At 38.4% G+C, this 15,400-nt stretch overlaps 1 protein-coding gene across 9 annotated transcripts in view; it reads right to left on the bottom strand.

Moving 5' to 3' along the window:
• Positions 1-4,927: 4,927 nt before the first annotated feature.
• The window catches only part of RIPOR2 (RHO family interacting cell polarization regulator 2), a 262,145-nt gene continuing 251,672 nt past the window's right edge, over positions 4,928-15,400 (bottom strand). For 7 of the 9 annotated variants that reach the window (XM_020986858.2, XM_020986855.2, XM_020986861.2 and 4 more), the window contains 3 exons: positions 14,415-14,498; positions 10,748-10,838; positions 4,928-6,854 (listed from right to left, as the gene is read on the bottom strand). In XM_020986858.2, coding sequence (XP_020842517.1) covers positions 6,754-6,854; positions 10,748-10,838; positions 14,415-14,498 — 276 coding nt within the window. In that variant the 3' untranslated portion in view covers positions 4,928-6,753. Of the gene's footprint in view, positions 6,855-10,747; positions 10,839-10,939; positions 11,878-14,414; positions 14,499-15,400 lie in introns of those variants that run through there. The other 2 variants (XM_078153562.1, XM_078153564.1) reach the window with 2 other exon arrangements.

Below are 15,400 nucleotides of genomic sequence, written 5' to 3'. Positions count from 1 at the left end.
AGAAAACAAAATAGAGGGAAAATAATGGTACATAACACCTCAACTAACATTTAAGGCCCTCTTTGACATAGCTCAGAACCATCACTCAAATTTCTTACTCAACACTTCTCTACAAAAAAACTCCACTCCAGCCAAATTAGCCCAATTACTGTTTCTGAAACATACTAGGCTTATTTCCAAGCCTGTGCGTTATCTAGAAAATAGTTAGACGAAGTCAAGTTCAGTGCTGGAGATTTAGGGTCTAATCTTATTAGTAGTAGGATCATGGGGTAAGTCTCCTTGATCCTCATCTACCTCATATATCAAAACGTGATTTTAGGACCCAGGCTTATTGTGGAACAAAAATGACTATATTATGTAGGTGGTGTAGTGGATAGTCAGGAAGACCTACCTGAGTTTCCATCTGGCTTCAGACACTTACTAGCTGTGTGACCCCTGGCAAGCCACTTAACTTTTGCCTGCCTTAGTTTCCTCCTCTGTAAAATGGAGATAATAACAGCCTTTACCTTGAAGGGTTGTTGTGAAGATCAAATAAGATAACATACATAAAATGCTTTAAAAATCATAAAGCCCGGTATCAATGCTAGTTATTGTTGTCATTGTTAGTGAAAAACAGTATGAAATCAGATATTATTTTTAAAGCATTTTGCTTCAGAAAACATTATATAAATGCTAAAAGGCCTAACAGTGGTATCTTTGGACAACTGGATACTTCCAACAGGGTGGATGTCTAAGAGGAATCTTAAAATCAGCACATCTGAAACTGAACTCATTACCTTTGTCCCCAAACTTTCTCTTACAAGCCTTCCCGTTTCTCTCTCTCTGTTTTTTTTTTTAAATTTTTAGGCAATTGGGGTTAAGTGATTTGCCCAGGGTCGCACAGCTAGTAAGTGTCAAGTGTTTGGTCTGTGGCTGGATTTGAACTCAGCTCCTCCCTCCCTTCTTCTCCTCCTCCTTTACCTGCTGAGGAGGCAAGCAAATAATATTAATTATACATGTGAAATCATGCAAAACATATTTCCATATTAGCCATATTGAAAAAAAAACAAAAAAATAAAGTTAGAAAATTATACTTCAATTTGCTCTCAGAGTTCATTAGTTCTCTTTCTGGGTAGATAGCATTTTTTCATCATGAATCCTTTGGAATTGTCTTAGATCATTGTATTGAATAGAGTAGCCAAGTCTTTCACAGTCAATCATTATTACAACATTGCTGTTACTGCACAATGATCTCCCGGTTCTTCTCACTTTACTTTATATAATTTCATATAGATCTTGCCTGGTTGTTTTTTTTTCCTGAAACCATCCTTCTCGTCATTTCTTTTCTTTTTTGTCTTTGTTGAGGCAGTTGGGGTTAAGTGACTTGCCCAGGGTCAGACAGCTGGTGAGTGTCAAGTGTGTGAGGTTGGATTTGAACTCAATTCCTCCTGACTCCAAGGCTGGAGCCCTATCCACTGTACCACCTAGTTGCCTCTCTCTCATCATTTCTTATAGCACAGTAGTATTCTATCACAACCATATGCCACAACTTGTTCAGTCACTCCCCAGCTGATGGGCATCTCCTCAATTTCCAATTCTTTGCCACTACAAAAAGAGCTGTTACAAATATTTTTATACATATATGTCCTTTTCCTTTGATCTCTTTGGAGTAAGACCTAGTAGTGGTATTGTTGGATTGAAGGGAATGCACAATTTTATAACTCTTTGGGTCTAGTTCCAAATTGTTCTCCAGAATGTTTAGACCAGTTCACAATTCTACCAACAGTGTATTTGGTGTACCTATTCTCCCTCGTTCCCTCCAGCATTTGTCATTTCTGATAGATATGATCAGAATTGTTTTAATTTGCCTTTCTCTAATCAATAGTGATTTAGAGCTTTTTTTTCATGTAACTATAGATAACTTTGACTTCTTCTCAAAACTGCCTTTCAAATCCTTTGACCATTTATCAATTTGGGGAATGACTCTTCTTTTTATAAATTTGACTCATTTTCCTATATATTTGAAAATGAGACCAGAAAAAAACTTGATGTAAAAATTTTTAATATTGGTTCATTGTCTATGGTACCTTTTTAAAAAAATTAATTTATTTTTAGTTTTCAACAATCATTTCCATAAGCTTTTGAATTTTAAATTTTCTCTCCCTCCCTCCCCACCTCCCTCCCCAAGATGGTATGCAATTTGATATAGGCTGTACATATACATTCCTATTAAACATATTTTCACATGAGTCATGTTGTAAAGAAGACTTAGAACCAACAGGAGGAACTAAATGAAAGAAGAAACAAAACGAAACAGAAGACAAAACAAAAAGAGCAAATAGCATGCTTCGGTCTGCATTCCAATTCCATAGTTCTTTCTTTGGATATGGATAACACTTTCCATCATGAGACTTTTGGAGATGTTTTAGATCCTTGCATTGCTGAGAAGAGCTGAGTGTATCAAAGTTAGTCATTGTACAACGTGGCTATTACTGTGTAAATGCTCTCCTGGTTCTGCTCACTTCACTCAGTGTCAGTTCATACAAGTGTTTCCAGGTTTTTCTGAAGTCAGCCTGTTCATCATTTCTTATAGCCCAATAGTATTCCATTACATTCATGTACACAGCTTGTTCAGCCATTCTCCAATTGATGGGCATCCCCTCCATTTCCAATTCTTTGCCACCACAGAAAGAACTGCTATAAATATTTTTGTAGAGGCGTGTCCTTTTTCCATTTTTATGATCTCTTTGGATACAGCCCTAGAAGTGCTATGGCTGGATCAAAGGGTATGCACATTTTTATAGCCCAGTGGGCATAGTTCCAAATTGCTCTCCAAAATGGTTGGATCAGTTCACAACTCCACCAACAGTGCATTAATGTTCCAATTTTCCCACATCTTCTCCAACATTTATCATTTTCCTGTTTTGTCATGTTTGCCAATCTGATAAGTGTGATGTGTCTATGGTACCTTTTAGCAAAATATATTTTCTCTTATTAGCTCTTTTAATTAGAAATCTTTTTGTTTTTGCTTTGTCTGTGATCATGATTGCTACCTCTGCCTTTTTTACTTTAACCAAAGTGTAATGGATTCTGCTCCAGCCCCTTTTTAAAAAAAAAACAAACTCTGTGTGTGTATTTCTGTTCCAATTGTGTCTCGCTAAACACATGTTGTTGGATTCTGTTTTTTTCATCCATTCTGCTATATGCTTCCTATTATGTGTGAGCCACTGTGTTTAATACTAGAGAGATATTCCAGTGGACCTCTGATCATATTGATATGACTGTTTATTTCCTTTAACAATGCAGAACATAATCCTTCCATGGCTGCTGATCCTATATCATCCTATATGTGACTTTCCTTAATCACACATATCTGACTACATTAATGCCCTACACATAAACTCTAGTGGCTCCCTATTGCTCCTACATACCCCTTTTTTGGGGGTGTGTGAGGCAATTGGGGTTAAGTGACTTGCCCAAAGTCACACAGCTAGTGTTATGTGTCTGAGGCCAGATTTGAACTCAGGTCCTCCTGACTTGAGGGCCGGTGCTCTATCCATTGCACCACCTAGCTGCCCCCTCTACATACCTTTTTATTCGCATGCTGTCTCTCCAGTTAGACTGTAAGCTCCTTGAGGGGAAAGACTACTTCGTTTTCAGTTTTTCTTTGTATCCCCAGCAACTAGCACAATGCCTAGAGTCTAAGAAGCGCCTAGGACCTTTCTAGGTCCTTGGGTGCGGCCTTTTGACTGAAACCAAGTTTTACAGAACCAATCTTTTTATTAAAGGGATTTGTTCTGTGAAATTTGGATTCAGTCAAAAGGCCGCACTTGAGGACCGAAAGGGCCACATGTGGCCTTCAGGCTGCAAGTTCCCTACCCCTGGCCTAGACTGTGCATAAATAGACTGTAGTAAATGCATGTTAATTGATTGACCAACTATAAACTCTTTTGTTCAGCTTTTAAAGCCTGTTACAACTTGGTCTCAACCTACCTTTTCAGCCTCATTACGTATTACTTCTATTTCCACAATCTATGGTCTACCCAATTTGGCCTTCTTGTCATTGATCCCACGTGGCACTCCATTTCCTGCCTTTGCACTAGAATGTCCTCCCTCTTCAAAGAATCCATTTCCTTCATGATTCAGTTTATATACTGCCTTCTACAATGAAGCCTTTCCTCCTCTCCCAAATGTTAGTGCCCTCTTTCCCTCAAATACGTTGTCTTTATTTTGTACATACTTACACGTGCAAATTCTCTTCCCCTATAAAACAAGCTCCTTGAGGGAACGGACTCTGCTTTAGAACATAAGCTTCTTTCCAGTATGGATTGTTTCCTTAGTGTTTCTTTTTATTTGTATCCCTAGCACAGTGCCTGGCATATATTAGGGCATATCATGCAGATTAAACTTCAGAGTGTCCTAGGCACTTTTTTTTGGTAAGAGCTGGTTGTTAAACATTTACAAACATATCCTCATTTATATTCTACTAGGGAGATACAGCTTGTACATAGATATTCATAATATGGCAGGTGCAAAATACAGATCTATACAAAGTGATCGAGGAAGACACAAGGAAGAAGTGGTCTGCCATAATGGAGAGAGACCACTTTGGAGTTAGAAAGACCTGGTTCAAGTGCCACCTTTGAAATGGGCTGTGTGACCCTAGGCAAATCCCAGCCTCTCAGTGCTTCAGGCACTCCCTGGCTGTAGGCTGCAGAAGAGGAGCAGATCTTTCTTGGTGGAGGGAGTTTCCTCACTGGGACATGCCCTTACCATTGTGATCATAGGCATGGACTAAAAAGAAACTTTGTGGAGGGAGAGAACCCTGTGAGTCAGGAGTACAGTTTGATTTAGCTGAAGGAATGATAAGACGAAATGTGTTGTTTTTGAGTCATGGTGTCCTAAAAATGCTCATGTCAAAGAGAATAAAATTGACTTGGGACATCTATCAGTAATTCAAAAATAATCTTTATTATAATTTATGTGATCATGAGAGTGATGAGTACAAATGCCACTAAACTAGAAGTCCCTCCCCATGAAAAAAAAAGCGAAAGTACAAAAAGGTCTGGAATCATCAGCTCATGCAGTAGACATAATATAAAAAAAAAACCCAACAACCCCAAAACAGCTTTTAACATTATGCTTTTACTTTCCATAAAAAGAACTATTTCATCCATTAAACAAGTAAACATTTTAGACTATACAAATGTACTTTTTCAATAAAGGATATATATATATTTATGTGGTATTTATAAATTTACAAATATATACATCACTATAACATTCACAGTTGCAACAGTGATTTACCAGGAAGCCTGGCAAACAATTTCCATTTTTAATGAAGTGCTTTGTTTGTTTGTTTTCAACTATATTAACAATTTGATGGGTTGAACTGACATCTAAACAGGGTACTGTACCAAGTGCTCATAGTACAGTTTGGATCCTGGAGCTTTTTAATTACACTCATGAATCTTTCTTTTAAGACTTCAAGGACTGATGAAATACCTTGGCATATCCTACTTTTTGTACTTTTAGGCAGACAGACAGTCGTTACTTCATGTCATCTGCTTTAACCATCTCACACTAACTTAGCACCCTGATTTTGCTGTAATCATAGCAAGCTGCTGTCTCACACCTACAGTGAAGCAGACTCCGGAGTACAGGCACAGATGAGGTAACTCTGGATGGTGGGTATTTTGCCTTGAACTTGCTTCATAAATCCTGTGAGAGTAAAACACACCCTACCATCCTTCCTCTACTTCTTTCCAGGAGCCAAGGATCTCTGCCAGCCCCCCAAGTGTATCCACATCACAAACACCCCTGTAACTTTCTGACTTTAGTTCTGGTGTATTCTGCTGACAAAATACCCCAGAATATACTTGGAAGAGTGAAACACCTGCTTCTTTTTAATCCAAAAGCAAATTAATCTTGAAATTTTCTTAAGTTAATTGAATATATATATATACACACATATATACACACACACACGTATATATATGAGTGGGTATAACTTTAATTTATAGGTCTTAGATAACAATCTGACTTTTCAATAGAACAGATATTAAACTTGCAAATTATTGAGGGGTAGTGGAGGTGACTGAAAAAGAGAAGTAAAAGGTTACATGGCCCTTCAAAAATTAAGTTGATAAGTTAACATCCCACTCAGTTTTACAGGCTAATCTATTTGTGGAAGTCCTTTTTGTGCTCTTCCAAAGGACATTAGATAGCTAAGTGGGTAATTCAACCCTGAGTCCATTACAGAGAGAAAACCACAAGGTAGTTGTGGTTTTTCTTTTTAACTTATTACAGCTTGTAGTTAACAAACAAAAAAGAACCAGAACAAAACCAAACCCCTTTTTCTTCAGTTAGTCCTTACTTACTGAGCCCACTTTTCCTTTGTTGAGCTAAAGCGTCACATGAGTATTTCAAGCTTGCAGGAAAACTTCCAATAAAAAAATACAATGCACGTAAAAAAGTGGAGATGTACATCTTTAAAATATCATCTATACCAGATGAGACTGAATTGTACTGGGTGTTGCTGGGAGCTGTCAACAATATAGTCTACTGACTCAGAGGCCTGCTCAGAGGCAAAGGAAAAAGGTGATGGAAACTGAGTAGCCCGACTTGAATTTATTCTATAAATAATCAAGTCTCTGTACTCCTTCAATAGGATTCCTCCATTGCTTTGTCTCCCCAGCTAAATGACAGCACCATCCTAGGCAGGAAGGCTAGATGCCATGGCCCTTAAACATCAGGCAGAGTGATAGTAAGTAGTTAGAAAGCGGTGGCAACTTCATTTCCATAACGCCCTCCAATCTTCACACAGTCTCGAGGAAACTGATCCAGCTGCTCATATGCCAGCCGCCCATCTTCTCCTGGATACAAAACATGGAGTGTGAATTATTATACATGAGGCCTTCAATTTCCTCTAACAAAAGAATTTCATGCCAAGGTTGCTTAGAGATAGATTTACTATGGATTGGCATGCTAGTTCCTCATGGAGAGGAAAACATTTAAAAAAATCCAGCCTTTTTATTATGGTCCTTGGAGGGCAGCTAGGAGGCACACTGCATACAGGGCTGGGCCTGGAATCAGAAGACCTGAATTTAAATCTAGCCTCAGACACTTATTAGCTGTGTGACCCTGGGCAAGTCACATAACCCTGTTTGCTTTAGTTTCTTCATCTATAAAATGAGGTGGAGAAGGAAATGGCAAACCACTCCAGGATCTTTGCCAAGGAAACCCCAAATGAGGAAATGAAGAGTCAGACACAACTGAAAAATGACTGAATGATAAAAATGTCACACAAGCCCTTTCCAGTTAGTATTTGTAACTAAGCATTATTTAGGGGACATATCTATAACTCTGATGAGGTTGCAAATATTCAAATCCAGAAGGATGCCAGGGTTCCCTCACTACCATCCAATATACAAACATTTATTATTATTTGGGTATTTATTAAAATGATGTTAAAGTAAACAGTATATCTTATGATGAGGCCTACTGAGGAATCTTAGGCCAGGAATTACTCAAGTACGCTCCATTTTGTGTAGGATGGAGCAGGAAGTAACAGCACAAGTTCATTTTTTCACAAAGAAATTTAACATTTAAAATGTACTAGGGATCATTTAATGCAGGGGTTCTTAACCTTTTTTATGTCATAAACCCGCATTGGCAGTCTAGTGAAGCCTGTGGACTCCTCTCAACGTCATATTTTTAAATGCCCTAGACGTTTACTGCTGTGTGACTCTGAGTAAGTCAATTAACCTTTCTCAGACTCAGTTTCCTCATCTCTAAAATGGGGATAATAATAGAAGGGTTGCTGTAAGGATGAAATGAGATAACATTTGTAAAGCACTCTGCAAACTTTAAAGTGCTATATAAATGCCAGCTCTCATTATTATAATTACTATTGCACATAAAATTACAGAGGAAACTAATTATATTAAAATATAATTATCAAAAATATTTTTTAAAATACCAAGTTCATGGGCCCCAGATCAAGAAACTCTGATTTAAGGGAACCCTGCAAGGAACATTTTTGTATAATGAAAAAGCTACGTGTAGAAAATGTTGCTGTTGGTCATTCATTTCAGTTGTGTCTGACTCTTTGTGACCCCATTTGGGGTTTTCTTGGCAAAGATATTGAAGTAGTTTGTCATTTCCTTCTCCAGCTCATTTTACACATGAGGGAACTGAGGCAAACAGGGTTAAGTGACTTGCCCAGGGTCACACAGATAGTAGGTGTCTGAGGCCAGATTTGAACTTAGGAAGATCAGTCTTCCTATCATCCCCTAATTTACCTGTTCAATTAAGGGCGTTTTTTGTGCACTGGTTTTTCTTAAAGCACAACACACATGTATCATAGAAGCCCTGGACTCCCTGTTTTGTAGGTTGTCTCTGATATGCTGTCTCTTTTGCAGTTAATAATATTTTTATTTCTATGTCCTTACATATGGTAATTTGAGTGTCTGAGAGAAAAATTGACAAACCCTTTTGTGAATGACAGGAAAATATGAAAAGTCGATGGGGAGAAGTTGGATTTGAATGGATGGCAATTGTTAGGAGTTAAAGTGAAGCATCGTGGCCTGCTACTCTTGTAATGGCTATTTTCCCAGCAAATTTTATTTGTCTTTAACAAAAGTAAGTTTCCATATTTTTATTTCTTCAGTGTGGGGAATTTCTAGCATGGAAACTCCTTCCACTGATGCAGGCCAGGCCAATAACTTGTCTAGTTATTGACTAGTTATTTTAGTCTTAAAAAGTTGTCTGGGGCTCTGAGAGCCCAAGTGATTGGCACAGGGGTGAAGGAGGCAAGGCTTACTCCAGGTCTTCCTAACTCGGAGCCTAGCCCTCTCTACCCACTATTCCATCCTGCCTCTTTAGCCAATACTCACCATATATAAAATATAAGTAATCCAGCAATTTGTTGAATGTTAGTTTTACCTTCATTATTATTCTAAAATGCTTCTCAAGGTCAAACTAATGCCACAAGGAATTGTGCCACATTTGCAGGGAATTAAAGGCACAAGAAATCTTCACTTCATCCTTCAAACAAAGAAATGTTGGCTCACTTTTCAGTTATTATTAAAGAATATGCTCAGTAGCAGAAGGCACCATTAAGCCAGGGTGAGAAAGAACACTCATACAAGAATGAATAGGAGACTGACTTGACTATTATGCCCTCCACAAGGTCCTGCCATAGATCGTTAAGCTACTGGAGTTTAAGTAGGTTGGCTTCTTTCCAAGTCATACCACTGACCAAGATTCTATCTGTGAGTTTCTGCTCAGTACAATGTTCTTAGGTTTTGCCATTGTACCTTAGTAGTGACTTGCTTTTTGCTAACAAATATAACTTCTTACAGTGTTAAAGAATTGCTCTTTCCTCGTAAAGAAAGAAAAAAAAGTACAATCATCTTTTTTATTATACCATGTTATGGAAATGCTTGTTTTATTCCATAAATTAAAAATAAAATAAACTTGTAAAAAAAGAAAAGAAATCAGTCAGAAACCTGCTAAATTCAAACTTTAAAAGTAAGGTAATTAGATAATTATATGCACAATTAATTTTTTCCCCCTCAAATGAAAAACCACTTTTATTTGATGTAGGTAGGCCTTAGGGAAGGTAGAAGCTAGCTGGGTAGGCAAGAGTTAATCAAAGATTCTGAATCAAGTAGATGCAGTTGTATTTTTAGGGGCTTTCTCCATGTTGGTGATCTGCACAGCTTCCTTCACGGGTGTCACGAGTATCATAGTCTAATCTTCCTCTCTTCTTCTTGGATTCTGAACCCTGGATTTCTGAACCTGTAACATGACCTCCATTCTTTCTTTCTGTCTCTGTTTAGCAGTTGGATGCTAGAGTGAAGCAGCTAGGTGGTGTAGTGGATGAAATCTTTGACCAGGAATCAGGAAGACCAGAGTTCAAATCTGGTCTCAGATACACTAGCTGTGCAATTCTAGACAAGTCATTTAACTGCTTCCTGCTTCAGTTTCCTCAACTGTAAAACAGGGATAATAATTGTACCTATCTCCCAGGGTTGTTGAGAGGACCAAATGAGATGTCAGGCGTTGTGCTTTTTACAAATATTATTTCACTGGATCCTCATAATAACCAGGGAGGTAGGTCTTATTCATATTTAACAGTTGAGGAAATCGAGATAAACAGAGGTTAACTGACTCGACCAGGTTACCCAGTGTCTGAGGCTGGATTTGAACAGGTGGCGCAGTATATAGAGCACCGGCCCTAGAGTCAGGAGGACCTGAGTTCAAATCTTACATCAGACACTAGCTGAGTGACAGTGGGCGAGTCACTTAGCCCTGTTTGCCTTAGTTTCCTCATCTGTAAAATGAGCTGGAGGAGGAAATGGCACACCACTCCAGTATCTTTGCGAAGGAAACCCCAAATGGGGTTATGATGAGTCAAATGTGACTGAAAGGACTCAATAACAACAAACTTCCTGACTCCAGAGCCAACACTCTATCCAGTGTGTCACATGTGTGCCTCTAGGTGGGAGACGGAGAACAAAAGAATTTTGTTGTTCAGTTAGTAAGTGTCTGAGGCTGGATGTGAATTCAGAAAGATGAGGCTTCCTGATTCCAAGCCCTGTGCTCTATCCACTGTGCCACCTAGGTGCCTGAACAAAAGAATACTCAATAATTTAGATCATTTCCTTAATTTTCCACATCACCATGCACAAACAGAAACAACCCACATTAAAAAAAAGACATAATTACAACAAATGGCATGAATATATTCTTAGAAACTCACCAAGAGAGAGCAGTGTTTCAGATGCCACATTTCTGATCTCTTCATTATCAGACTGGCACAGACTTACCAGCATCTTAATGCTTTCAGTAGCCTACAAAATGGTAAAAAGTGAGTTTTGGGGAAATTTCCTGGCTTAAGAATTCTGGCATCTAGAGTAGAGGAAGATACTGCCATCATAACTAGAGAATCCAATTCAATTCAACAAACATTTAAGTACCTACAATGTGCCAACCCCTGTGGTAGGGGTACCATAGGGATACCATACATATGGAAGTAAATACAACGTATATGCAAAATAAAAGAAAATAATTTCAAGAAGGAGAGATTGTTAATAACCGGGGGTCAGGAAAAAAGCCTCAGGTAAGGGGTGGCCCTGGAGCTGTGTTTGTGCCCACATATCATTTACATATAACATATACTTTTTCTTTAAGACTGTTTTCATAAGGAGCGGTTAATGATGAAGAGGACAGAAAAAATACTTTTGTTTAGAAGAGATTAATATTATCCAAGGGTATGAGATATTGTTCATGTTTTAGATGAACATTTTGATTTCTCATATTTGTGGAAAAAGAACTTCATTTTAACATAAATTGCTAAAATACATATACAAAGAAACTCAGTTTTTAGATGGGATTTGGACAGTTTTGGAGGTAAAATGATCCAGGGAATAGAGCTGAAGGCTCAGATTTCTTTGGTAACAAGGTTATATGATTCTGGGCTTGTGTGGGAGCAATTTAATTTTGTAAAATGGCAGACAAAGATCTTTCATTTCCTAAAAACCTGAGAAATGTGAGCATACAGCGAAACACAGTTTCCAGGGCTTCACAGAGATGGAGGACCTTTTGGGGAGATTTCAGAACTACAAGTTTGATTTTAATTCTCATAAAACCTCTGCTAATTTGTGCATACATGATTTGTGACTTAAGAGAATAAAACTAAGAAAATGAGAAATCACATACACAGTTGGAAATGGATAACATTATTTAAAAAGGACTATCGGGGGCAGCTAGGTGGCGCAGTGAATAGAGCACTGGCCCTGAAGCCAGGAGGACCTGAGTTCAAATCCTGCCTCAGACCAAACACGTGACACTAGCTGTGTGACCCTGGGCAAGTCACTTAACCCCAATGGCCTAAAAAGAAAAAGAAAAAAAAAGACTATCAGTTTAATATGGGAAATTTTGGGAGTTGTAACACTTTATGTACAAGGTGAGTCACTGAAAGGGGAATATTCTCATTTAAGCCTTGGAAGAAGTCAGCATATAAGCATCATATAAGACAAAAGGAGAAGAGGAAGAGAAACTTCCCAACTATTTGATGTGCGAAGTTTGATTCTGGGTAGCTGGGTGGTGAATATGTGCGGAGAATGTCAGACTTGGAGGCCAGGAAGTCAGGAAATTCTGAGTTTGAATCCTGACTGTGATCCTGGCCAATTCAGTTTCTGCTTTGGTTTCCTCATCTATAAAATGGGGATATGACTACCTAACTCTCAGGGTTGTTGAAAGGAGAAAAATGAGATAATATATGTAAAGCACTTGGTAAACCTTAAAGCACTATAATAAATGTTAGGTATTACTACTATTACCAGATAAAAATATACTATATTTTCAAAATATACTATAATACTGTATAAAAATCAATTAGTTTTTTAAAAACCAGTGATCGGGTTTTATCACTAATAGCTAAAAGCTTGCCCTTATATTGTGGTTAAGGCTTGAAAAGTGCTTTACAAATATCTCATTTAATCCTCACAACAACTCCATAAGGTAGATGCTCTTACTTCCACTTTTCAGTAGGATTTTGTATAAGATAAAATAACATAAAGATGGTATATGAAGTCCTTAGGAAACTCTCCCAACAGTTAAGAAGTGTTAAATAATGGAAATGTTGACCAGAGAAAGTTATAGACTCCCTGAATATAGATTCTCTTCCTCTAGAGATGAATCACAGTTGTACTCAAAGACAATTAGATGAATCATAACAGTGATTCAATTAAATTCTTCCAGATAGTTATTGTCTGTTGCAGTTGCAAAAATTAAATGATCTGTATTTTGATTTCTAGAATTAGCAACTTACTTATACTATCAACAGTATCTTTCAAAAACAGCCACAGTTCTGATATATGTGTTGTGACTGTTTTGTAGTGGCAAGCAGGAATGGGTTGATCTGTAGAAATCTGTAGAATCTATGGCCCTTTTGAGGCGGCTGACTCTATGGAACAGACATTTGAGAGCTACTAAACAAGATGATGGGCGCAATGGATAGAGCACTGGGCCTGGAGCCAGGAAGACTCATCTTCCTGAGTTCAGATCTGGCCTCGGATATTTACTAGTTGTGTGACCCTGGGCAAGTCACATAACACTGTTTGCCTTAGTTTCCTCATCCATAAAATGAGTTGATGAAGGAAATGGCAAACTACTCCAGGATCTCTGCCAAAAAAACCCCAAATAGGATAATGGAGAGTCAGACACGATTGAAAAACAGCTTAACAATGATACAGAACTAGATAATCTTTCTAAGTCTCCCTCTGTCATGATTTTGTGATGAAAGGAAAACTGTGGGTTGGATTGTTTACTGTCCACAATTGGGTAGACTTGGCTGAGTAGAGACTGGTGCTGATGAGGCCATGGTCACGGGGTAATCATTTTGAATCCCATGTATTTCAGTAGTGTTTATTGTTCTATTCCAAGACCTCAGAGGGCAACTTTCTGGCCCGGGGCCTTGTGAATAGGTGTCACTGGTTACATGGGAGAGCTAAGTGAGAGAATGTAGACAGAACAGTACACATTTATTAGTATTCCTGGAAAAATCTCAACGATAAGGGATCGGTGTCATCACTTTCATGTAAAAAGCTCGCATATTTCATTCACTTGCTACTCTGATATCCTAAAGCTAAGAAGTTTAGGTTTTTGTTTTTTTTTTGGGGGGGCATAGGCAATGGGAGGAGCACTGAGGGTTTTTAAATGGGTGGAGGGACTGGGGGTTGATATCAGAGAGATGCATTTAGAAGATTAAACGGGGCAATGTAGAGAACTTTGTAGAGAATGGTTTGAGTTGAGGGAGAAACCAGAGACAGAGTGAAGAATTAGAAGGCTAATTTGCTAGCTCAGGCAAGTCACTTAACTTTTGTCTGCCTCAGTTTCCTCAGCTATAAAATGGGAATAATAATAGCACCTATTGCAAAGGCTTGTTATAAGAATCAAATGAAATAATACTTGTAAGCACTTATCACAGTGCCTGGCACACAGTAGGTGATTAATAAGTATTTGTTCCATTCTGTTCCCTCCTTCTATCTTGGCATAAAGACTCGGCCCAAAACTTATCTTCTGTAAGAGGCCTCTCCTGGTCTACCAGGTCCTTCCCTATCGCCTCTTACTCTGTACCCCTCCCCCCTATTCCTCCACTGCTAAAGCCTTCCTCTCAGATTACTTTCAATCTACTCTGTGTATGTCTTGTATATACATAATTGTTTGCATTTCATATTCCTCATTAGATTGTGAGGTCCTTGAAAACATGCTCATTGTTTTTTATTTTCATTGTATGCCCAAAGTTTAGCATAGTACCTTGCACATAGTAAAGCCTTATAAATAAATGCTTGTTGACAGAGTCAACCAGTTTTGCATCATTCAATATTCAGAACTGTCAAAGGAATGCTGGTCCTGGGACTCACCTCAAGGCTTTTCAGTGCCATGCATGCTGCCTTCTGAAGGTGGAGGTTTGTCTCTGTCAGGGCCTCACAGTAATACAGTAAAGCCTGGGGTAAAAAAGACACACGGAAAAAATGTCAATCAAGTATATTTTTGTGTGTGGTCAAAGAAGTGCGTGTTATCTTGACTCCTTGGGATGGGCTCCAGTCTCATTGATCTGGATGCTCCCTCCAGGGTTGTAGATTTCAATCCTTTACGTTTGCCGTCCTATTGTGAATCTTGTCTGCAGCTGTTCATAAATTCATCAGAGAGAGCCCACTGAATGCACTAAAGGCCTTTCTTGCTTTCTCCTAAGACAGCCTGAGCCTGAGACAGTGGCATACTCTGGCCTTCCACTGGTCATCCCTTGCCCATTTTGGACCTAATTTCACCCTGCTCTTGGTTCGTTTTGAGGGGAGTGACAAGTGAATTTAAAGTCAATTATGTCATTACAGAATGTCTCTGTGATAAGTGTTTATATTGCATTACATATGCATAATTGACATTGTATGGCTTGCCTTCATTATGGAATAGGGAGGGACTTTGAAGGAGGGAGAAAATTTAAATCAAAAATTTTAAAAAGTGTTAAAATAAATAATTTTTTTTTAGCAGATGGGCTGCTTAGACTTCATCTAATTCACCCTCCTGTTCTTAATTTTTCAGGTGAGGAAGATGAGGTCTAAAGGAGTTAAGTGACTTGTCAAAGCTCACAGAAGTAATCAGTAGTAGAGTAAGCATTAAAACCCAGTTGTCTGGGCTTCCAGGATAGCTACTCTTTCCCCATTACCCCATTTCCCCTCATTTAGCCTTGACTCCTCTCTTAATAGTAAGAATCTGTGAGTCAAGCAGTTGTTCATTTTAGACCTAATTACACTCTGGTCTTGGGTTGTTTTGAGGTTAGTGACAAGTGAATTTAGAAATCAATTATGCCGCTGTTGTATGTCTCTGTTTTGACTTATGGACCTTTTGG

The sequence above is a fragment of the Phascolarctos cinereus genome, unplaced genomic scaffold, assembly GCF_003287225.1.
Source record: "Phascolarctos cinereus isolate Bilbo 61053 unplaced genomic scaffold, phaCin_HiC Scaffold_4;HRSCAF=312, whole genome shotgun sequence".
NCBI classification, from domain to species: Eukaryota; Metazoa; Chordata; class Mammalia; order Diprotodontia; family Phascolarctidae; genus Phascolarctos; species Phascolarctos cinereus.
This window is presented reverse-complemented; position numbering and strand designations above follow the sequence as displayed.